Raw genomic sequence first — 25,348 nt, 5'->3', positions numbered from 1 at the left:
TAGACTAACGTTGGATACAATATATTTTATATAATGTTGCAAAACAACAGAGTATTTCATTATACCGAATTCCTAAAATTCCTAAAATTCCCGATCTTTGGCCATGCTGACTGGGGTTGATGGGAGTTGAAGTCCAAAACAGGACACAAGTTTGGGGGAAGCTGTATTATACCCTGAAGTGTAGGATTTTTCTCCGCTATGGGCCCCTAAATCTCTCTCAGTGTTGACAGTGCCCGAGTCATGCTCAGTATCAATCTGAGATGGGGTTTGTTTGGAAGACACTTCTCCCACATCCCCACACCATAAGAAATCTGGAGCAGGTCTCTGGCTGGTATGCTTCCCTTCGCTATATGCACAAAGCAGCCTGTGCATCAGGAAATTTTCTGAAGAGCACTACTCTATGCTTTGAAAAGGTAAGGTGCAATGAAGGACTCATTCCATTCACTGCATCTCCCTGTCCCCTGGTTCCATATTTCCACTTGGGCAGAGAACACCAACAGGTTATACTGTATCAACCAAATGCCAATAGAGTTCGATGAATGAGAGGTTCTCTTCCTCCTGCTAGTGGAGGATGGTAAGCACAGGGACTGGCTTAGAGAGCAAACTTATGGTCACTGGGCAAGCGTCCCAGGGACGATAGGATGGCTCAGAAAACCCCTTCCGAGGTCAGAAACAGTGCTCCAACCTTGGAAGAGGGAGTCAGAGATCCACCCCCCCCCCATGCCCCTTCACAGCCAGCACAAAGATAAACACACCAGCTCCCTCTCCGAGGATGGAAAACCAACCTTGGAGAGGGGGGAAAGGGGGCAGGGAATGAAGGTTGACAATTTATCCTGAGCCTCCTTCTCACCCTGTCAAAAGTCAGCCTAGCAAAAATAAAAGAGATCAGAGGACAGGGAGGCAGAGTTTGCCAATAGTAAGGGATCATGGGAGTTGTACGCCAAAACATCTGGATGTCCACAAGTTGCCTCCTCCCGATTTAAGAGTTCCACTCCCTTTTCTAATTTCCAGCCACTAGCTCTAAATGCATTCCCCCACAAACACAAGAATAACAATAGGGAAATGACCCCCCAAGAAGAGATCAGAGTCTTACATGAGCAGCGGCCTGATGCCAAAATGCCTCAATCTGGACCAAGAAAGAGGATTTCTCCAAAAGCATACAGGACAACCATTTAACAAAATTCATACTGTCTTGCGTGGAGGCTGCCTACTACATAAGGTTGGTTGATCAGTGAAAAAGAAGTTGGTGTTTTTCAACACCTTGATCGTTAAGAGATTGTCAAATGCAATTCAAAAATGATTAATCAGAGGTAGGCAAAATTTGACCTTGTAAATAAATAAAGTTCCATTTACCTTCCTTGAAGTCAGCATTCTTCTGCCTCACCAACGCTCTGAAGTTTTCTGCTGGGTTAACACTCCCAACCTACAAAATAAACCAGCAGCAGTTATATCATCAGCTCCTGCACTTCTGTCTTCCTCATCTTATTTTAAACTTAAGTTGAAATCTGTTTTCTTCCCCCTCTCTGCAGAAACAAATAGGTCTGTGGATATGCATTAACCTGAAAGACCCTGAATATCTGGATATGACAAGAGCAGCTCTATAAGATGAACTTAACAGATACTGCACTGCCCTTGCATGATGTGGTCATTTGCTCCAAAGGTTTGGGTCAGGATAACAGGGACCGGTGTGGCTTTCCTGGTACAGTTGAAGAACCTTCCCACAGCACAGACTGCTTATTCAGTCTGGCATATGCGTAACTGGAAGTCAAACATCTTAACCAAAAAGGACTCAGACTAGCTAGCCTCCCCCTCCAATGTGTCATTTGTAAGAAAAACCAAATATTCAGCTGACTTTACTAGCCCACTCAGGAATTCCAAAATGTAAGTAATGGCAGAGCAGGAAAAAGCAGAAACCAAGCCATACATAGTTTGTACAGAAGGTAAAAGGAAATCCTATGTTTTGCTGTACAAATAGATAAAACAATAACAAATATAACATGCCACTCTTCTCCCCTAAACCCCTGATATATCTATTTGCAAAGTCAAAACAAGCTTTGCCTAATGCATTGTAGAGACAAACAAGGTATCAAAATAAAGCAGAGAGCAAAGATTTGCAAAGAACAGAGCAGAAGATTTGTAGTTCAATCCAAAGCATCAAATAAACTAAAAAGAGAGAGGAGGAAACAAACTGAGGTAAATGCAGGCTGCAGCCTTCGAAATTCCATCGCTATTGGTTGCAATAAACCAGACTTCATTACATTAAAATGAGACCTTCTCTTGGCCATTGCGTCCATTTCTGAGGTTTAAGCTGCACAGAAATTTAAAATATAATAATAATAATAATAATAATAATAATAATGATGATGATGATAATAATAATACACTGCCTCATAGCCAAAGTTTTCTGGGCAGTGTATAAAGATTAAAAAGATTAAAAATAATATGCAAATTTTTAAAAAACATAACACACACACACACACACACAACAAAAGAGCATACACAGAGACTAGATACATCTAAAAACAACTTTGAGCAATCAGCCAAACTGTAAAACAAATTCAGAATTGATTAAAACTCATCACATACTGCCAAACACCTGGGAAAAGAGAAAAGTTTTGACCTAGCACTGAAAGGATAGCAATGCTGGTGCCACTCAGGCCTTGTTGGGGAATCATTCCATAACTACATAGAGGGGCACCATTGAGAAGGTGTAGAGAAAGGAAACCACCCCAGAAATTGTATGAGTGGCTGAACTGGCTATGCTCATTCTTGATTTTGCCTTACTTCATTAGTGAGTGACACCTTTGGCCCAGAAGCCAACCTAATCTATTCTGTAATAGCAAGCTCTGCAAAAAGTCCTTACCATGGTGACGTTGCCTTCAGCAAGGCTTGCAATCCTAAAGCCACCTTCATTGTCTTCTGTTTTTGACTTTTTAGCATCGGGCGCATCTTCATTACTGGAAGTAGACAAGACAAGCCTATCAATCCAAAGAAACTATTTTAACAATAATGAGCAGGGCAATTTATATGGGAAACGTAGATACTGCAAAGGCAGTTTCAGGAGTCACGCTTTAGGCATGCAGATGTCTTTTAAGCTCCCAATATATTACACATTGTTTCAGTCACAAGGGAGTAGACTTAGAAAGTAAGGAATCAAACCTGTTTTCAGAGTGATTGGATGTCCACTATGATGTTAGTTATAGATTGCCTTTCCTGGCTACCTGAAAATAAAGTACCATCATCCCTATAAGTGTGTGTGTGTGTGTGTGTGTGTGTGTGTGAGTGAGTGAGTGAGAGAGAGAGAGAGAGAGAGAGAGAGAGAGAGCACTTTCACGATATTTTGCATTCACAACAGATTCCTTTAAAATGATTAAACTGGCATCAGAGATAATGGAAATTTCACGTTTAAAGAGAGAAATCTATTTGCCCTTCTAATGTAATTTGCTAGTTCCTGTGTTCAAACTGATTAAGTATCTGTGTACACAGAAGACCTGTATGTCTCCTAATCCATCTCCTTCATCAACCCACGTGAGAGCTTGATAAACTTCAACTTGCAGCTGTCAGTAATTACTAGACAAACCCCAATTAAAAATGCAAGACTTTGCCTACTGGATGACCTTTAACGACACCCCAAACTGCTTTCCAAAGACAAACTTCTCATTTTTAACAAGATGCATTTTTAATGATACCATATAAGTCTTCTCCCCATGTGCAGTGTATTGTGAAATGAAAACTCCGATAGAAATTAAGACTACTGGGTTGTCTTCAGTGTTAGTCCTACTTTGAGAAGACCTATTGAAATGAATGGGATTTAGTATAAACTAACATTGGATTCAACACTGTGGGCTGATTCACATGTTATTGCAGCTGCTTACCTTTGGTCTGGTCCCACACATTTCTTGTTTAAATTTTTGGTGTGCACCCACCCTGAAGACTTTGGATGGGAAACTACTGTTTAAACTTATAAAAACAACAACAACAACAACAACAACAACAACAACACAGCTCTGAGGTAAGTTTAACCAGTGCCTCTTCTAGGGCTCTTGTGGCCCAAAATTAGAAGTAGGGATGCTACATGTTCTTGGACTACCTCAGATATCACAAGGAGCACACAGAAGGTGCCATACTCTTCAAGACAATGGGCCAAATCATTAAGGCTTTAAAGGTGAATGTTGGCACCTTGAATTGTGCTGACAAGGCTACAGGTAGCCAGGTGAAGCAGCACCACCATCTGAAACTTTCTGTAGCATTTTGCACCAATTCCACCCACCAATTTCCACCCAACCCTTGCCAATATTCAACAAGGCCAGCCCTATATAATGTCTCAAACGAGAAGCTCCTTGTACATGTGGGAGGTTCAACACATGCCTCCCTGCTGCGTGCAAAGAGGTGTATCTGACACAGAAGTTATGAGGGCACAAAAGACAGATACTACTTTACTATTTACTCCTTCTCCGTGAGCCCCTGCCAAAGGAAGTGAGGCAGGTGGCTACTAGGAGGAGGGCTTTCTCCGCTGTGGCACCCCGGTTGTGGAATGAGCTCACCAGAGAGGTCCGCCTGGCTCCTACGCTGTACTCCTTTCGTCGCCAGCTGAAGACCTTTTTATTCACTCAGTATTTTAACACTTAATTTTAACAAATTTAAATTATACTGTTTTAACTCTGTATTTTAACCTTATATCAATTTTGCTGCGTGGTTTTATCCTGGTTGTGCTTTTTATATTGTATTTTGTATTTGTGTTTTTAACTTGTTGGTTGTTTTATGATGGTTTTAATTTTTGTGAACCGCCCAGAGACCTTCGGCTATTGGGCGGTATTAAAATGTAATAAATAAATAAATAAATAAATAATACTATTCAAAGATATTGCATCTTTATCCCACACACACAACTCCTAACTGACACAATAATTTGAGATTTCAGGTGCAACTATAGGCCTAGGAGCATGCTATGTAAACAAATCAGCGTAGCCAGAGGCAGATGAACATTATCAACTACAGAACCATTTTCATGATGTCTGTGTCAACGTACTGGTCTTTGAAGATATGCTGAGCTGTCTTCTGCTCTTTTGTTTTACCTACATCCTTCAAAGGAAACAGTGTTTTTACTTTTCCAAGGGGAACCTGGCATTTCTCTGTCACTTCCTGGGGTGTCCCCAACATGTCTAAGAGATGTTTTTCAATAGGGGGCAGAGGTGCATCAGGATGGAACGCTTTATGCTGCAAGCACTGATGGGAGAAGACAAGAGAACACATGATTTCAAGTCATTAAACATATATACAAGGTAATACATGTGATGGGCTTTAGCTTCTACCAAGCAAAATGTTTTTCATGAATGCAGGATAGTATTTGTTGTGGAGAAGAAGTTCAAGAATTCCTTGACATGAAAGGCATTATTTTGGGATGAGATGAGATTACAAGAGATAGATTGAGGTGAAAGGATTCAAATATAGCATGCATACTATCAAGTCTTCCTGGGTGAGCATGTGGTAGATTTGTCAAAAGTGCGCATAGATTAGAATGCGAAGCCAGAACGTTAAGATTAAAAAATACTGCAGTGATAAAATCAAACCTGGATCTCACTTTTTACCAAATTCTATTTTAGTATATAAAGCCAAAATATGTCCCATGTAAAGCAAAAAACTGGATAATAAACCCCCTTAACTCAAACTTAGGTTTGCCTGCCAAAATATCCAGCTTCTCTGCAGCAATTTCTAGGATGAAGTCCAACACTTTCACTACTGAAATACTGGATTATTTTAGGCAGCCCACATACTTTCCTGGGAGATCGAAATAAATAAATGATGAGGGGCCACATATAGGTTACTCTGCTCTAAACCAGGTAGAAGAAGAATTTGTGGGGGAACTGCTACATAATTTAAGTGAGCTGCTACAGAATTTGCTTTCTGATACCAGAAAAGCACATGAATACTGTCCCCAGTCCAAATTTGCAAATCCCACAAAGAACTAGCTGAACTGACTGAAAAAAACCACATCTTGCTCCATTTCTTATGAGGCAACTGAAAATACAGAATTTTTCATCACAATAACCATAAGAACGTAAGCAGTGCCCTGCTGGATCAGACCAAGGGTCCATCCAGTCCAGCACTCTGTTCACACAGTGACCAACCAGCCATCAGCCAGGGATGAACAAGCAGGACGTGGTGCAACAGCACCCTCCCACCCATGTTCCCCAGCAACTGGTGCACACAGGCTGGTGCACAACCCATAGCATGGAGCTAGTTTTACAATATTACACTTCCTACACAGTTCTTTTTGCTAGGACTAACAAAATAGAGAAGAAACAATTGAAGAAATAAAACATGTTTCAAGGTAATACTGATAAGATCATAATCTTACCTGGTACAATCGTTGAAACTGAGGGTTTGGGAATTTGCTAGTTTTAAATATATCCTCAATTGTCCCTTCACTCTCATCTTCATAAACCAAGCTCATGGAATCAATCAGAGAGTCCACTGCACGCAACTGATCCTCTGGGTCATCAGATACAGACAAATAAAGATTCAATAAACATTCAGGAGATAAATATATTATTGCAATTTCCTTTTTTGGTGGATGAGGCAATAATTCTCCCAAAGTGCCAATAATTTCCACTGCAGCCCTCATGTTAATAGAGTGTTCATCACAAGGATGGTCTGCATTTATTTTATCCCACATAAATCACATGTAGTCACTCATTTTTGAGAGAAAATGTAACACAGCTGAAATCAGGAACACTGTGAGGCAGGTGCTTCCCTTCACTGCTTCATGCACCGGCAACCCCAACATCAAAGATGGTGGCCAGGTTGTGTCTCATTCTGAACTCTGTTTTCAGATGAAGCAGTTCTCATTCTCCCCCACTTGAATTCCAGGGGAGAAAAAAGCATCACTACCCTAGATAGTGCAAAGATGAAATATGTGATCGCTCTACCAGGTTATCCTATCATCTACTGAAGCAGATTTACTTCTTGGAACAGTAGGCAATAGGCAGTACTGGATGCTTCAAAGGAAAGCACAGAAACTATGGGCAGCATACATGGAAAAATGCTAAATGCTCAGGACAAAATCCCCACTTACTCTGTAAAGTGCCACTCTTCTTGCATGCTTTCCACAAATATTTAGTGCCATCACCCTTCCCAATTAGCATCACCTTGCTTATATGCAGTGCATTTTTTAAAACAGACCAAACGGGTTGTTCCTTTCAATGTCTTTGGCAGCCTGTCTCCATTCTACTCCTCACAATGATCAGGGTAGTGGCTAAAGAGTTAGACTGGGAGTCGGGAGATCCAGATTCTAGACCCCCTTTCGGTCATGCAAACCTACTGGGTGACTTTGGGCCAGACACAGACTCTCAGCCCAACCCACCTCACAGGGCTGTTGTTGTGAGGATAAAATGCAGAGCAGGAGGATTATGTACTCCACCTTGGGTTCCTTGGAGGAAAAAAGGCGGGATATAAATGCACAAATAAATAAATAAATAAATAAATAAATAAATCTGCCTGCTTGCCTTTCACCTTTTCTACATCCTGACACCTTTTGTTCGCAAAGATATTACTATTTTATTTTACTCCAAGGTTTGCATATAACCATCACATTTAGTGCAAGAAACAAAGTCTCTTGTCAGGGTGTTCGTTGTTTTTTTTAAAAAAAATATTATTACAAAACATACCAATCCCTGCACTTTAAGCCTGCATGCAACCAGGAAGTCTTGAATGATTTAATGGTTTTAAATGTCTGAAACTATAGTCTGGCATGAGGAAAAACAGGAAGGGATCCAACTCCACAGGAGCAGCTGGGACTAAAAACTAGACTCCTCGAGACACAGAGATAATAATGCTAAAAATCCTGAACAAACCTGAACCTAAGTTAAAATGGCATGAAAGAAGTTTCTACCAGTTCCAAAAGTTTCACACATGTATCAAATATGTACTACTAGGACAAGGGCAAACAGACTAGCCAGTCACAGGGGGAAAGCATCTAAAGCAGCTTTCCCTAATCTGATGTCCTCCAGATGTTTTGGACTTTACTGTTGGGTTATTTTGCCAGAACTTTTCTCTCTCTGGAACTCTGTTTGTGCTCAGAAACAAACACACATCATGCAGGTCTTACACAGCAGAGCTGGTTTATTTCCTTCAGGCTTCTGTGCAGTTCAATTCAGATCAGTTCAGATCAGCACACTGAGGCATACACAGAGAGCAGTGATCATAGAGTAGTGATCAGAGAGCAGCGATCAGTTCCATTTTACAAAGTGAGAAACTATATACACATCTTACACAATTCTTATCTACATTACATACAGCTGTGATGAGGCTAACTTAGAATCTTGGCAAGGTTCCCAGAACAGCCTCTATCTCAAGGTAATTACCCACAGATAGTCTTTCTCTGTTTAACCCTGAGATAGCCATACACACACAATTTTAATGACTAAGCAAGTATTTCTTTTCATATACTTAACAGTCCTCCTCTTGCGCATGTTGTTTAAATTGTGTTACAATCTGAGACCCAGCTTTAAAAGCATCTCTTTGTGTTTTACCATTGAACGTTCCACCTGTCCTTCCTCATTTTGTTTTACTTTGAATACCCATTTACAGGTAATGGCTTTACGACCTTCAGGTAAAGGTACTAGCTCCCACGTTTCATTTTTTTTCCATTGCTCTGATTTCCTCTGACATTGCTTCATGCCAGCCCTGAGCTTCTGTAGGTTCCATTTCCTGAATTTCCTCAAATGAAGTAGGTTCATAGGCTATTAGTAAAGCTCTATGAGAAACCTGTTTGCTTTGGTATTCATCTGAATAACGAATTGGAGCTTTGCGTTCCCTTTCTGGTCGCTTTGGCATAGTTACAGGCATAGTTTCCTCCTTTACAGTTTCTTCCCCCTCCCTCTCTTGCTGAGATTGTTCAGGAATTTCTTCTGTTTCTACAGCTTTCTGTTCTACAGGCAAACTTACATACTGTTTTGTTTCCTGCATTTGTTCATGAAAAACTACATCTCTGCTCACAATTACACTTTTGTGATATGGAGACCACAAACGATAGCCTTTTGTTTGTGTATCATATCCCAACAGTTTACATTCCAAACCTCTTTGAGCTAGCTTTCCTGGTCTGTTTTCTTTCTGAATATGAGCAAAACATTTACTTCCAAAAACCCTTATATGTGACACTCTAGGTTTTCTTTTGTAAAACATTTCATATGGAGTTTTTTCATGTACAGAGTGGTAAAGCCTGTTTAACAAATAATTTGAGGTGGACAAAGCTTCTGCCCAGAACAGGTTAGACAATCCTGACTCTTTCAATAGAGCTCTTAACATGTTCTGCAAGGTTCTGTTTTTCCTTTCTGCAACTCCATTTTGAAATGGTGAATATGGAGCAGTAAGGTTATGTTGTATACCCTCATCACTGAGGAATTTTTTAAATTGGTTGCTAAGAAATTCACCTCCCCGGTCCGTTCTTAGATTAGCTATAGGTTCTTTAAATCTATTTTTACTCCACTTAACAAAGGCTTTAAACTTTCCAAAAGTTTCACTCTTCTGTTTTAACACATACACAAATCCAAATCTACTGTAATCATCAACAATAGACAAGAAAAATCTGTTTCCTCCTTGACTTGTCTCAAAAGGACCTGCAAGATCTGCATGAATTAATTCAAAAATTCTTTTTGTTGTTCTCTCACTATGTTTTGGAATGTTTGACTTATGACACTTGGTTTCACTGCATACATTACATTCTACATAGTTAGAACATGGTTTGATTTTCACTCCTTCACACAATTCTGGAATCTTAGAAATTGTTTTATAGTTAGCATGACCAAACCTTTTATGAGTTAAATGGATACACTCTTGGTGTGGTTTGCAATTGGCTATTGTTTTTGTTGTGACTTTGCTGGCTACAACTTCATTTTCTGTACAAGTATTAATCACATACAAAGAATCTTTCATTATTCCCTGCACACACACCTTGTTTCCCTGTTTTATAGTACAATTTTCTTCAGTAAAACAAACCTCATACCCCATTTCTGTTAACTGAAACACACTTAGAAGGTTTGTTTCTAATTCTGGTACATATAAAACACTTTGTAGTTCAACTCCCAGACAATCAAAATATACATTACCCACACCACAAATCTGGATTTTTGTTCCATTTGCAAGGGTAACACACTTTTGCTTTGAAGTAGAAGTTTCCAAGGTTACAAATGAAAGTTTGTCTTTTGCCATACTTATTGAAGCCCCAGAGTCCAAAAACCAAGGATTCATTTTCTCTTTGACTCTTGCTAGAAGACACTTCTTTGTTGATTCAGCTTCATTCATGTTGTTTTCTTCTCTCCACTTTGCTGTCAACAGCTTTTTCTTCTTGTTGTTGCAATCCCGCCTTAAGTGTCCTGTGGAACCACAGTTAAAGCATTTCCTTGCCTTTAATGCAGCCACCACATCAGAAGTTTTATGGCTTTGTTGAAATTCAGCCACAGGAAGTTTAAGGCTCTGTTGTTTTGAAGCTTGTCTTCTTTCATAGGTTTCCAGTAGTTTTCCAGCTACATACTCAAGGGTTAAATTTTTCTCCTCTTGACTTTCCATCATGGTGACAACCGCGTCGTACGATGAATCAAGACTTGACAAAATCACATAGACTTGGTGTATAGTTGTAAACTCCATCCCTCGTGCCCTGAGTTGATTGAAGATTTCTCTCATGCTTTTCAAATGGTTTGACATAGACTCCCCTGGTTTCAGCTTCATTCCATACAGCTTCCGGGTTAGAATTATTTTACTGCCCGCTGTTTCTCTTTGATATACAGCTTGTAGCGCATTCCAGCACTCTTTTGATGTATTCAAAAACTGAATGAAGGAAATTTGAGAGTCTTCCACAGCTAATGCAATAACTGCCATTGCTTTTGCATTGTCCTTAAACCATTTAGCATTCTGTGGATCTGCTCTATCTGGTGGATCCTCTGTGACTACATACCACAGTTCAGCCTGAATCAGATACATTTGCATTTTGTAAGACCATAATGCATAGTTAGAGTCATTCAGCTTTTCCAACAATTGATGCAAACCAGACATATTAGCTCCTGCCATTTCCTCTGCTTTAGGAATTTGTATCTCACCGTCCTCCTGCTCAGAGTCCTCCTCAGAGTCAGCCGACTGAGATTTTTCCTCACTTTGCAGCACTGGCTTTAGCTTGATGTCTTTCTTCATCAACAGTTTTCTGTTTTAGCAGACTCCTGGTTCTGATACTGCACCATTCCCATCAAGTTCTGGTTCTTCTGCCTGGATTAGGCTGGCGTAGGCTGGTCTAGGCTAGACTGGGCCCATAACCTTTGTTGGGTTATTTTGCCAGAACTTTTCTCTCTCTGGAACTCTGTTTGTGCTCAGAAACAAACACACATCATGCAGGTCTTACACAGCAGAGCTGGTTTATTTCCTTCAGGCTTCTGTGCAGTTCAATTCAGATCAGTTCAGATCAGCACACTGAGGCATACACAGAGAGCAGTGATCATAGAGTAGTGATCAGAGAGCAGCGATCAGTTCCATTTTACAAAGTGAGAAACTATATACACATCTTACACAATTCTTATCTACATTACATACAGCTGTGATGAGGCTAACTTAGAATCTTGGCAAGGTTCCCAGAACAGCCTCTATCTCAAGGTAATTACCCACAGATAGTCTTTCTCTGTTTAACCCTGAGATAGCCATACACACACAATTTTAATGACTAAGCAAGTATTTCTTTTCATATACTTAACATTTACTATTATTATTATTTATTTATATAGCACCATCAATGTGCATGGACTTCATCTCCCATCAACCCCAGTCAGCATAGCTAATGGTCTGGAATGCTGGGAGCTGTAGTACAAAACATCTGGAGGGCACCAGGCTGGGGGAGGCTTTTGAATTGTGTCACAAAACCACAGGGAGCCAATGCAAATATTACAAAGGGTCTCTTTGAAACACAATAAAGAGTTTAGGAATGATTATCTGATAGCACATTTTCCTCCCACCCCTCGCTATTTCCAACTTTAACTACAGCTTAGAGATGTGTCTGGATCAGAGTTTGAAAATGGAGAATTATCTTGGTTAGCCTTAACTCCAGTTAATGTCCGTACCAATTTATCCTTCAACTACATTGAAAGCTGGAAGAGAGAATTCATTCGAGTAAATGGAAAGACGGGGGAATGTTTTTAAAAACTAAAATACAAAAGAAAGATCTGGTTCTACCTATTACTATTTTACAGGCTATGATTTGTGCAAGTTTAAAGGTTCCACATATCAAGTAGAGCATTTAGGCTGAAATCCTGTACAGACTTATCTGGGAGTAAGCAGGATTGAACACAGTTGGACTTACTTCTGAGTAGACATGCATAAGACTGCTCTGTTAAGGATGTGAGTCAACACGCAAGCTCACCTGTTGGTGTACACTTTTTATTATTTTTCAAGGAGGTAAACATGTATTGCCTCAAATCTTCCATATAAGGTAGCTGTACATATGCCAAACACTAAAACAAAATCAAATAGAATAGAATATTTATTTCTTACCCGCCTCTCCCTCTGGATCGAGGTGGGGAACAACATTAAATACAAAATCACAATAAAATGCATAAAACTGGTTAAAAACATATAAAATTGATACAATATTAAAATAACAATTGGGCATGTTAAAAAACATCTGGGTAGATGTTTTTTACATCTGCCAGAAGAGATCAGTCTCTATGGCTTTCTTAAACTTGACAAGACTATTAAGTTGACGGATCTCTCCCAGCAGGCCATTCCACAGTCTGGGAACAGCAGAATGGAAGTTCCTCTGGGTCAAGGAGGGGGAATGTCAAGAAAACTCAACTGAAATGCAAGTTTATCATGCTATCTAGCTGCAAAACACATTCTAGAAAGTACCGGGGGGGGGGGGGGTGGTTACGCTGGAAAAGAATATTCAACACAGAAGTAATATATATGAATGGATGTTGCCTTTCTCAGAAAGTGACCCACCAGCTTGAAATTTCTCCAAATTAAAATATGCTCCCTATGTCACAGTAGTGATCTACTGTTGAACACTTACCACTTCCTGTTGTTGTTGTTTTAAAAAAACTGCTCTGAAAATTGTTCCAGATTTTATGTACGAGCACACAACTTCTTCACTGTGAAGTAACAAAGTCTAGAAACTTGCTGTGGAAATACTGAACTAAAATTTTCAATTTTCTACAACGTTCCTGATGGAATATATGCTACCCAGCCCTGCTGGGAAGAGAGGACAACAGGCATTACGAACGATATCATCATAAAAATATTACCTCATAGTCATCCTTAATTAATGGAAAGGCTGCTCCAACCTGGGGCTGAGACCTTCTATCATAGACATAACGCACTATGGCCACCATATCCAACTCATCCAAAGCATGAATCAGGGCGGAAAGAGCAACTGAAGCAGCCTGTCAAAGGAGGCACATGATCATATATTCAAGCCCAGCAAGCACAAGATTTACAACGGATCAAAGAGATGGGGACACATCTGTTTTTAATTCAGAGTACTGGCTCAAAACTCACCTTTTTCCTCTTCGAAAGCATGGGAAACAGTGATAACGCACAACCAGGTCATAACATCAAGTGACATACCAAAGTAGGGCACTGTCTTTAGGTCATGTACTATATTACCATTTCAAAACATAACGGGATATATAGAAATATAAAGTATCCCAAAAAAAAGTGTGATTCCTCTTCTCTTAAGTTTCTTTTTCTTATTGTGTTAAAAGCTGGGAGAGGTTCCATTTTTTAAAGGTGAACAAGTCTCTGGAACCAATCACCCTCCTAATACTATTGCAGAAGCTTGTAGAAAGAGACAATAGAAGAGCTGGCTTGGAGTATTGTATGTTTCTAGGGCCGCAATACAGACTTGCAGGTGCTGGAACATCTTGATCTTAGAAAAAAAAACTTCTGGTACCTTTCAGGTATCCCTGGCAGAGAGCAGAAGCAGAGGCTCCATTCACCTCTCTGCTGCTGCTATAATTCAGCTACACTGTGCTGTCAGAGCCTTGCATGCTAGAGCCATGCCAGGGGGGTGGGGGTGAGGGGGCACAAACAACCAGACTACCATTGCATCATGCTGCTTAACGGAATGAAAAAATCAAAGTACGACTTCTTCTGTGTCACAGACATCCAATTGTGGCGACACCACCTTTCTGTCCTTTAGGTATGTCTGGGTTTGTATGTCTCATGAGTGTGGAATGTTTGACTGAGTGGGTGTGGCTGATGATGCTGTGAGAGAGGGGGAGGGACGAGTATAAATAGGTTGGCTGAGGAGATTGGTTAGGGGAGTTAAGGAAGTTAGAGTTTGTTTAGTTTGGAGTGTTCAGTGGTGTGGAGCGTGAATGCAGATAAGATTTTAAGAGACTTAAGATTACTGTTTTGATTAGAACTAGTAGATTAAGCAGGTTAACCTGCATTTAAAGTAACTAAGATCTGTTGAACAAAAATAAACATTTTATTTTGTTTTGTTACCTCAAACCATGTGTCTGCTTGGCTTTATCATTACATACACAGTAAAACCTTTCCAGATTCTAGCCTTTACCCTCTCATATGTTTTACCCTACCCTCAGGTTGTTCAAGTGGTAGTGCTTGGCTTGAGAAGGGTGTGCTAGGCAAGGCCTTCTGTATAAAGTCAGTGCTGTCGCACCAATCCATGATCTTCCAATGCTATTTGCTGTGACATTTTAGTCCCCCACCCACCCTCAATTTTACAAATTATAGCTTCTTTTACAAGTTTCATTATTTTTTTTAAAGTACTAAATGCAGCATTTTATTCAATGACAGTCAGAGGTCTAAAGATACAGCAAAAATCTAGCCAGCAGCAAGCTTAAAGGCTGGTTCTTCTCACCTCATCATCCTTTGCTGGAAAGATTTTCAGAACCTGATACCCCATGTAGTGATGTCTCAGGATCTACAAATGAATGTTTTCAGAAAGTTAGCTTAGATCTTATGCCAATGCCATTTTGAACGGTTTAAAGTAACCGTCAGAGGCGTGCAAATTCAATTCCACACTTGAAAGGTCAAACTCAGCACTGCAGCATCTTCCAGTAGTCTTTTTTTTTAATAGTTGCTAAAGTCTGTGCACTGGCTATCGTTTGAGTTAACTTCAAGCACCCAGCTCTTAGGTTTAAGGTTTGCCACATCTCTCATCACTCAATTTCACATTTTGTATACTCCCTTTCATACATCAGCCTCCTTTGTCCCTCACTGTTGCTTCCATCATGCCTTCTAACCATGGATTGAAGCGATTCTGTACCCATTTTCCAAAAACCACCAAATTACTGCTCAACCTATGAGACTGTTCTTTCATAATATGTCTTTTTAATATGGAGGAGAGAGAACAGGGTTCCAGAAAGCAGAGGAGGCTGGTGGATCCCCTTTCAGTGGGGCCGAAATTCTATCCTGGCTTTTACTTACAAACAGCCAGGAGTCTAATGGAGCTATCCAAGGTACTGAAATGACCAACTTCTTCAAATGAGCAAACCGGTGACGCTCACAGCAACTGTTCTTGCCACAGTAAGTAGTCAGCGCCTTTGCGACTCATCTGGTCCCACCCTCTTTTTGGCCTGAGATAAATATTGAGTGGAAACTGTAAAGGTAGGACAGCGTTCTATGGCCTGCTCCTACTGGATTTAGCACAGACCAAGACAAAGACGCAGGAGGCTCACCATGTGAGATAGAAGACTTTAATCAGACTAAGGGTAGGGTTGATACATGGGAAGAATAACTAAAAAAATATCATGAACGCATGCATAGCACAGAACCCAGTAACGGTTAAAAACAATAAAACTTGACTGTGCCTAAATACTCACGCCGGGCTGGGCCCCCATATCATAGTTCTTCCTCTCCTCTTTGCCAGAAAACAGACATCCCTGGTGTTAGGGGTGGGCCCCAACTTATACTCCTTTTCCCTATCAGTCCCTCTGCCCCCCCCCTTCTTGGCTCCATTCAATTGCCTCCACTTCACACCTCCCTCTGCCCTGTGATGACTCAAGGCCTTTTGGCAGATAAGGTCCGGCGTCCTGACACCAAGCCCAGCTATTTATCTTCCTCCCTCCTCCAGGTGCTGACCAAGGCCCTTTGTCTTTGAACTCTAGTGCATCATAAACCAACTAAAATTACTCCCTCCCCCACTACTTCACCCATGTGTCTTCTACTCAGAGCAGTCTATCTGCTTTACTTTACAGAAAAGCAGTCTATCTGTTTTGCTTTACTAGTCCTGCAGTTGAACCATAAGCATTCTCCGACAGTATGGCCATACCTGAGATGACTTGCTGAACCCCAAGACAGCAAAACATTTTCCATCGGACTTGTATTTCATCTGTTCTTCATCTACTTTAGAGAAAGGAACTATATCACTCCCATAACGGAATCCTGCAGAATGAGAGAATCACTTCCTACGTTAGTAATGTGCGTGTGGGGAGGGGGGTCCTCGTGTGGAAACCTCAGGGGCCGAAATGGGTTGCGTGGAAGAGGATGGATTAGTCTTTCAAGAAAAACAACCTTGCAGGAAAATAAGGGGTGGATGGGTGGGCTGAGCATACACACTGCCTGGAATACCTGGAAGCAGAAAAGTAGCATGCAGCCACAAGTCTTCAACCACCTGGGGCTAGGAGTTAAGACTGATGCTTGCTTCCTTTCAGCCTGTGGGCAGGGAACGAATTAGGCTTAGGTGTTTGGCACTCTGCAGTGTGTTTCCTCCTGGATCAATCCCCTTCCTTCAAGGGGTCCCTTCAGCGGGGCTGAGGGGTTGGAAGAATGCTTCCAGTGCACGCATCCTTCAAATTCAATCCCCCAGAACACCAACCAACAACCTTTTAGGGCAGCCTTCAGCAACTTAGTGCCCTCCAGGTGTTTTGGGCTGCAACCCCCAGAATTCCTGGACATTGGCCTTGCTGGCTGGGGTTGATAGGAGCTGAAGTCCCAAACATCTAGAGGACAAGAGACTGGGTAGAGGAAAAAAGACTGGTGAGGCTGCTTTAAGTGGTGGTGGAAGAATAGCTGCCCTGTCACAGCTTTAAAAGGATTGGGTGGGAGGGATTGGCATGCTTCCACCAAGCGGACCCCTACTCATAGCATCGAAGAATCATACAGCACTTCTGTCTTTTAACATCCCAATAAGCCTTCTGCATATTTAACAATGCATGCATGTCTCAAAGCCATTTTCAATGCTCTGCTGCTTGGAATGTGTGGTACTCTCGTTCTTTTCCCCCCCTTTTTTTTTGCCTTACTGCATTTTATTTTAATGCTTGTACCAATAAAGCAAATCCAAAGCCTGCTTGCTAAAGGCACAAAACCTTTTTTAAAATTATTTTTGGCAAACCCAGAATCAGTAACATAACAAATCAGGAGGAGCCTTGGAGAAGCACCCTCTGAGGATTTCACAGAACAAAAATGTCACGTTATATATGCACCAATGCCTCATGAAACACCAACAGCACTTTTACAAAGAAACCATTCTGTTGAGCTAGGGTACATTTTCTGTATTTTGCTTTCCTTTATTATATACTCTGCTGTAAAACTGCACAGAATCTTTGAAAGATTCATGCTCCGCTGTTTCAAAAGAATGTCCAAGGTAGCTTACAATTAAATAAAACAAAACAAATAAATCAGTATTTAAAAAACCATTTAAAATAAAAGCACCAAAATTAAACCACTAAACTAGAATCAATACAATTAAAATGATAAAACAATAAATTAAAGCTCAGTAGCAATAATAGTTCCCATCAGTAAATGGCAGGACAAATAAAACATCTTAGTTCCCCCCACCCACCCTGGAACGCAACATTTTCTCGGTGCTTATCTCCTAATCAGAAGTAATGTTTTTCTCTTATTGCAAAGGAAACTATAGAGAAATTAAAGGTACGTTGAAAACAGATAGCCTCTCTGGCCTCGAGCACCAATCGAGCAAAGCAAATCTGTAATGGAGGCAAGAACAGAGCTCACATGTGCTGCTTTGCACTGGTCAGGGGTCAAGAATGTCAGCATTCAGATTCTTCAGCTAACTCAAACAAGCAGGGAAAACTAGACTGAGGTACACCAAAGAGAAATGAGTCCAATACCTTGAAGCCAAGAGGGTGAGTTAAATGAGTAAGGGGGCACTCATGTACTTCCAAATGTCCTTTCCAACACATATGATCAGAACAAGACTGAACTACTGGATGTTTGTTCTGTATGAAAACTATTGGCACAAAAGCCAAAAGAAATACAAGTGGATTGATCAACAAAACGGCAAAGGCCTGACTAAGACCTAAAGACATGGTTTGTCACTGTGAGAAGGAGTCTACCCCCCTGCCCCCGGACCCAACTCCTCCTCCTTCAATGGCACAAAGAGGAGATTGAAAACTCCTGCTTTTGAACTAAGCACAGTTCCCCATTACATCTGAACTCAGAGAACTGTGTTTTGTTCTCACTGTGGTTAGTTAACAATCCAGGATCTCAAACCATGGTTGGACTCTAACCTTAATCAAACAAGCCACAGTTCATTGAACAAACAGGGCACACGTGGTTAGTTCGAAAGTGAAAGCTTCTGATCTCCTTCTTGCACATGCAAAGGAGAAGGGAAGAGAAGTGCACAAGTGTAAAATTAAAACAGGCTCCTTCTTGCAGTAATAAACCATGGTTTATCGTTATATCTGAACTAAGCCAAAGAAAATATCCAAAAGAGAATAAAAAACAAAAAGAGATGTTTCTAAGAAAAACTTGTTAACACTTTTACAAACTCAGAGCTTCCCCTAGAAAACATAGGTGTCCAAAGTAGGGAAGTCATACCTTGAATAACATCCTCTTTCTGAATTTCTGTTTCATCATCATCATTCAAGCAGTAAACTGTTTCTTTCTGCACATCCTCTTTTTTTTTAGTCTTGGCCTCCACAACCATCCAGGTTTTTTTCGCTTTCTCCTCAGTGAACTTGACATCAGATTTTAAAGTGAGAAGGTATTTAATTTTAATTTATCAATGAGATATTAATTCCTACTAAGAACTCCATCTCCCACCCCACACTTTCCTCTGCCAGGCAGGAATCAACGATCAGTTTACACTGTATAAGTAAAACTATCCTGAACACATGAAATTTCTTCCCCTGGCCACCCCGATACTGCCAATATTAAACAAAATTCCTTAGAAAATTGCCTGAAAATTCAGGTACACAATCTCATGTATGACAATGTCTCCAATGTTCAGTGATTACAAGAGACCAAATGCAGCTTTAAAAAGTTCTCCCTATTATGATGATATTAAGTACGACATATAGAAACCTTTTTACCCAGTAAGGATGACAAGTTCCCTACGAGAATTAAGGAAAATATTAATTCTTACTCGATTTCTACAACTGCCAGATTTGATTTCTCCATACAAATGTAACATTCAGAAATAAGAATCTCAGTTTTAATCTAATATTTTATATTATAAAAATAATATTTACAACTAATTTATACTTGATGAGATGCCTCTCCTTTTATTGGCAAGCAAGCTGGCATGTGCCCAGTTATCCTAATCCTGAGGTAAAATTGCAATATAGTCCTAGTAACTTACTGATTTATAGCCCACAATTCTGAAGTAAAATTATTTAATGCTGAAGTAAAACCATAATGTAGCCCTGGTAACTTTTTTTTTCTTTCTTGGTAGCCCTTGTAACTTACAGATTTGTAGCCCACAATCCTTATAGACAATTTAGAACCAATTGTAAGCTGGCAGGGCCAAGGCATGGGTCTCCGTTCAACCTTCTTGAATATTGAAAGCCGCTCCAGACTCTCTCTGAATGACAGAACAAAGAGGAAAGCTATCTGGGTGAGGCCCAATAAAACATTCAACAAATTACCTACATTACAAGGACAAACCTGCTTCTCTGTTTTAACAAAACTATGTTCTAGAAAATTATCTGTGCAGTTTTCCTCGTGCAGAAGGAATCATGGGATAGGCTAAATGTAACTTCTCAGGTCTACAGATCATTAATGTCTCTGTGCTCTGATTCACCCATGTTCATCATACCTATAATACCACAGACAGAACATCCATATTGTCTCAAAATATGAAGCATTTCAACAGAAGGTATTCACACATTCACCTCCAGTTATCAGGTCATGTGCATTAATATGTGAACCAACTCCGTGACATTAAGGTTGATAAATGTGACAATGTTATGGCAATTCTTTTAAAGATTCTGCTGAATTTTTATACCACTTGAAGTTTAAGTCTTGCTGTACCAGCATGAATGTGTTGGCACATTCCATCCAAACTACAACGCTAGTTCAAACATGTCATTATGCTAATATTGCAGCAACATTATACCACAACAGAGGCGGTTATTTGAGTATTGTATTTTTAGGATCTTTTTGTCCCAGTCGTGGCATGCGCATTATGTCCCTACCTAATCTCTGCAATCGTCAGAGGGATCAGTTCTGAGGGTGCCCCATGCTGCCTCAGGAGCACTTGCAGCAGAGCATTTAGTGTTGCAAATTCCACCCTCTGGAACACTTTACTGACTGACATTAGACAGGTTCCCACGGTTCTGACATTCGGACATCTTCTTAAAACCCATCTTTTTACAGAGGCTTTCCCTAAAATGTGACCCAGCCAGCTGTGGTTTGTAGCACACAGTGGAGTATGCAGTTTTATTACTAATTTTGTATTGTGTTGTTTTATTGTTACATTATGTTTTGATGCCATTGAATTTTGATGTTCACCGCTTTGATACCTCTGTGGGAAATGGTATATAATTTTGAATAGCAAATGAAATTTAAAAAAGAACGAGCCAGCTAAAAGCAGGTGGATGGCAAGGTGCAAGGGAGAAGGGGTGAGTGGCAGGTGCAAGAAGAAGGTGCTCTGTGTGTTATCTTCTCCTAAAGTAAAATCAGTAAGGATGAGAAGGGCCTTGTCTCTTCGGGCACCGACATTATGAAAAGCCTGCCTGACCACATCCCTAATAATACTGAGGAACCAGTATAGGTTTTGCTTTCAAAGGCCTCCATTAGCACCTAGTAGAACTGATTCTGTTTTTCTGGGGACTGTGGGGAGGTGTAGAGGTTGCTGCTGATAGAATCATAGCAATACATATGTTGATGTTGTTATGACAGCTGGTTTTACTGCCAATTTTATTTAATCAGACTGCTGGTTGTTTTATGCTGCCTTTTGGTTTTTGGTATGATCGATCTTGTACTATTCCTGTATGAAGAAGATGCTTGTTGATTATACTGATTTTTTATACAGATTTTGTATTTTAACTTATGTTTGCTTTAATATTGTATATTGCCTCAAGTGCCTGCATGTAAAGAGGCAACTCAAATATTACTTTAAAAAAGAATAAGCACTTGCTTTCCTGCCCACTACTTCTCTTCTCCCAATCACACCCTCCTGCTGCTGAACATCCACAATGGCTTAAGCACACTTGCACTGAAGTAAAATACCACAAAATTACTTCCAAGTAAAAGAAGACTGTGGTGCCAAGAGGCTACACAGCCCAAATTATACAAAAGAAATCCCTCTGGGCATAGAGTTTACACTCTCTTGTGAGTTAAATAAAAAACAGAGCTTCTAATAAAAGAAGTTGCAAGAATTCAAGTTACCTGAAAGTGTAGATATCCTCCAGACCTTCTTCTTCATCTAATGATAACATAAGTTTCCTCACCATCTGGAGGCCTTCTTTCTGCTGCTCATTTAGCCCCTTCCTTGGGAAAGGGTTTTGGTTACTATTAGACTGGACACCACCAGTTGGGTCCCCGCTTCCGCCTTCATCATTCCCTGGAAATGGCAAACTAAGAATACAATTAAAAGCAAGTTCAACTTATGTTCTTCATTCATGAGGAACAACTGCAAATAAATTCAAATGTCTTTTCTTCTTCTTTTAAATAGAAAAAAAATGTGAATTTATAATTCACATTCTCCCTTTATTCTGATACACTTTCAAATGTCATTGTCAAGCCTAGCAAGCAAGCCCACACTGGTACTTATTTATTGATGCACTATTAGTCACTGGTGACATGACTCATTCTGTATAGGACATTAATAAGGTGCAACTTTTTTGAGAATTCATAAATAAAGTTGATGTATTTTCTGCTGCAGAAAGAATCCAAATTAAGAGTTCAATTTAATGCATCTATGAGACATTCTGTTTTCTTATATCTTCTGTGATTGCAACCGAGGACTGAACTACACATTGGCCTGGTTCATATGTAACAACAACCCCAAGTACAGCTTGAGTATGGGTTGTCATTGAATTGTGGGTTGTAGTTATGTGTGAACCCTGCACTATGGTTTAACTATGGATTGTGAATCACAAACAGCCCAGGAAGACAACCCATGGTTTGTTGTTGGGTTGTGAACTCTGGGTTGTTCATGGTTAGTAACCCATAGTTTGCACGTACAATCCATGATTCAATAACAACCCACAATTCAATGACAACATACTTAACCCTTAGTCTGGATTACCATTATGTGCAAACCAGGTTACTATGTTAAATCCATGCCATTGAAAACAAACAAAAAATATCAGCTGTATTGGGGGAGCGGGGTTGCCATCCAATTAGGATCAAGGCTGATGAGGATGGAGGAGGGCAATGCTTTCCCATTGTACTGGGTTCCCCAGTGAAAATACTCCCCCGCCAGCTGAAGCAGCTATCTACCCCAGAAGGGAAGACGCTTTGGGGTCAACAAAAATACATCTTCTTTAGGAATACAGCTTCTTGATGCAGCAGCTGTGGAATGCCCTCCCCTTGGAGGCCTGACTGGTGCCAGCACTGCCTTCATTTCGGCCAAGTTAAGACATAGCTAAATTCACCAAGCCTGTACATAGTTTTAATTGTTTTAATTGCTTTTTACTGCTTTTATAAATAAAATAAAGATGCTGGTATTTTTGTCCCCACTCTCTTTGCCTTCAGCCCCACCCACCAAACAAAAGCGGCCCCCAAAAGCTTCTCCAAAGTGGAGTTCGGCCCTTTGCTATCATTTGAAAAAGTCAGCTTCTAGCCTTCAGTTACAAAGGCGGACTTGAAAGAGCACGATCAATTCAAGCTGAAATCTCAGAAGACGGAAGAACAATTCCGACGCTCAAGAGACAAGAGTGTTTACATTTTGTATTAACTCTTTGCCCCTCTCCATGACGACTAAAAGCAGAATCAGATATGCGAAGCAAGAAGAAAGGGCACATCGGCTTCATTTGCATATATACACATACATATACATACATATATACACACACATAGGTTCAGAACACGGATTTTATTTGAATTTTTGTTTGTATGCAGAGTGTATACACCCCAGGTAATAGCAAGTTTCAATGCCTATTTAAAAACATTAGGAATGCATTTCCATTAAAATGCTAGCTATAGCAGTAATATCCCCTTTTTCAAAACAGCACAGAGCAGTAATGGTATTTCATAGGTCTCTCCTCACTCACAAAAACTGAAGTGAGATGCCTGTTTTCTTCAAGTTAGCAATGATGACATCCAGTTGATCCTCACTGAAAGGACTACCGAGGTCAGTAAAAACCTCAATGTGTCGTTTGTCATATTTTTTCCCTCTTAAAAAAAGATGGAAAAGAATTAGTTTCAATAGCACAAATATCCACCTGCAAAGTTTGACAATGTTTACAAAATGTAATCTTATACATACGATTCTCCTGCCACATCTTTTTTTAAAAAACGAAAATCCATATTCAATGTCACTTACATAGGGCAGTATCCAATCCTGCTGTTGTGCCTCCACTAATTCTTTTGCGCCCATGGGATCTACCACTAGAGCAACAGGAAGCAGCACTTTCAAAATCAACCTTCTGCAACCTCTGCTGACCTGACCCATTCTAGAAATGAGGGCTGCTGCTCTTCCCAGTTGCCTTATGAAACACTAGCTTCCTATTGTACTAGCGCTGGGTCCCACTAGCCCATGGGCAGCAATGGATATTGCTCATCGTCTTTAACTACAATATTCAATGCACTGTGATTATTTTACAATCCTTGTTAGCCACTGCGGACTGTCAGGAAAGGAAGCATATAAAATTGACAAATAAATATGAATGAATGAATTAATTAATCAATCAATCAATCAATCAGCACTGCAGTTTTGTATTTTTTTCTTTATTAGTAATGGAGAGAAGCAACTCCCTTTATATCCCATAAAAATGCTATAGCAAATGCTATAGCTCACCAGCTATTCCTCAGGAAAGCCATCCTGAAGTCAGTGGGCTCTATTTCCCCTATGCTTAAGCCAATGCAAACCTGCCATTTTATATTAACACAGAACTATTTTTTAGCGCTGTGCTGTTGATCCCTTGGGCAATGAGGTAGTCAACTAAACTGATAGAGAATTCTGTAAACTGGCAATAAAAGGCTTAAGGATGCAATCCTATGAGTTGCACCCTGGGTACTCGTAAGCCCCCGAACTCGGGACTTACTAGTATCCACTGCAGGGCACGTGGAGGACAGAGGGGATCCTCTCCTCCGTGCTTCGCCTGTCCTGCAGTTGTTGCTAGGCACTCAATTTTGAAGGTCAACCCAGGGAGCTTTGGAGGGGAGGTCACATGTCACATAGGAATCTGTCTAAAGCACCTTCCATGGTCTCCCCCCCTCCCCACCCCTGGAAACACCCCTTTTCACCCTCTCCATGCTTGGTTTTACAAGCACGGAGCGGCAGCCACCATGGTTCACTCTGTGCTGGCAGTAAAGGGCAGGGGAGCACAGTTCCCTGGCTTCTGGCTCAGAGTGCTGTCTCTGAGCTTGGAGCCAGAAAACCGAACAATCCTATGTGTCCCCCAGAAGCTGTCTAGGGGGTGTAGGAATGCTCCCTAAGGGGAGGAAAGACCAGTGCATCTTATTTTCAATTTATCCTATAATAGGAGAAATGTTTGTTGTTGATAAAACAATTTCTAGAGTTTGTCCTGGTATGAATATGGGTCCACAAACACTGGTTGAGAGGTACTATCATTTCCCCCACTTAACTAACAAACCCACTTTTGACCTGAAGGTATCCAAAAACAATGCTATTTACTAGGTTTGCTGGCAAAATGCATGGGGGATTTTCATTTCCTTTGTGAGCACTTCACTGGTTAGCATCCTTCAATACTTCTTTATTGTCTTTTTTAAAAGTTTACTATTATTGTCAGTTTCATGCTCATTGCATATATTCACTATGGAACAATAGTTTTAAAAGGTGGCATCTTCCCTAGTATCATAATGTTCCAGCACTGAAATGAACTCAGATCCATTTTCAAAACTGTATTACAGAATTCTTAAAGGAAGCCACGGTACTTACATTGTTTCCTTCTGAAGCAAGTCCATGCACACAATGAGAGAATCAAGCACTAAGCACATTAAGAAAAAGACAACTAAATAATAAAACTATTTGGTA

General features: G+C 40.4%; 2 protein-coding genes across 4 annotated transcripts in view; one reads left to right on the top strand and one right to left on the bottom strand.

Annotated features, from left to right (window-relative positions):
• The window catches only part of BIN1 (bridging integrator 1), a 504,124-nt gene that overhangs the window by 138,567 nt on the left and 340,209 nt on the right, over positions 1 to 25,348 (top strand). The gene's annotated exons all lie outside the window — the stretch shown is intronic.
• XRCC5 (X-ray repair cross complementing 5) overlaps positions 1 to 25,348 on the bottom strand; it is a 52,967-nt gene that overhangs the window by 22,542 nt on the left and 5,077 nt on the right. For all 3 annotated transcript variants that reach the window (XM_063116704.1, XM_063116705.1, XM_063116706.1), the window contains exons 4-16: positions 25,253 to 25,301; positions 23,403 to 23,525; positions 21,574 to 21,762; positions 19,651 to 19,765; positions 18,781 to 18,919; positions 16,271 to 16,383; positions 14,858 to 14,920; positions 13,278 to 13,415; positions 12,398 to 12,488; positions 6,359 to 6,492; positions 5,030 to 5,226; positions 2,864 to 2,957; positions 1,354 to 1,423 (exon numbers count right to left, since the gene is read on the bottom strand). In XM_063116704.1, coding sequence (XP_062972774.1) covers positions 1,354 to 1,423; positions 2,864 to 2,957; positions 5,030 to 5,226; positions 6,359 to 6,492; positions 12,398 to 12,488; positions 13,278 to 13,415; positions 14,858 to 14,920; positions 16,271 to 16,383; positions 18,781 to 18,919; positions 19,651 to 19,765; positions 21,574 to 21,762; positions 23,403 to 23,525; positions 25,253 to 25,301 — 1,515 coding nt within the window. The remainder of the gene's footprint in view (positions 1 to 1,353; positions 1,424 to 2,863; positions 2,958 to 5,029; positions 5,227 to 6,358; positions 6,493 to 12,397; positions 12,489 to 13,277; positions 13,416 to 14,857; positions 14,921 to 16,270; positions 16,384 to 18,780; positions 18,920 to 19,650; positions 19,766 to 21,573; positions 21,763 to 23,402; positions 23,526 to 25,252; positions 25,302 to 25,348) is intronic.

The sequence above is a fragment of the Elgaria multicarinata genome, chromosome 2 (assembly GCF_023053635.1).
Source record: "Elgaria multicarinata webbii isolate HBS135686 ecotype San Diego chromosome 2, rElgMul1.1.pri, whole genome shotgun sequence".
Taxonomy (NCBI): domain Eukaryota; kingdom Metazoa; phylum Chordata; class Lepidosauria; order Squamata; family Anguidae; genus Elgaria; species Elgaria multicarinata.
Note: the sequence above shows the minus strand (reverse complement) of the source record. Positions and strands in the feature narration are given on the sequence as shown.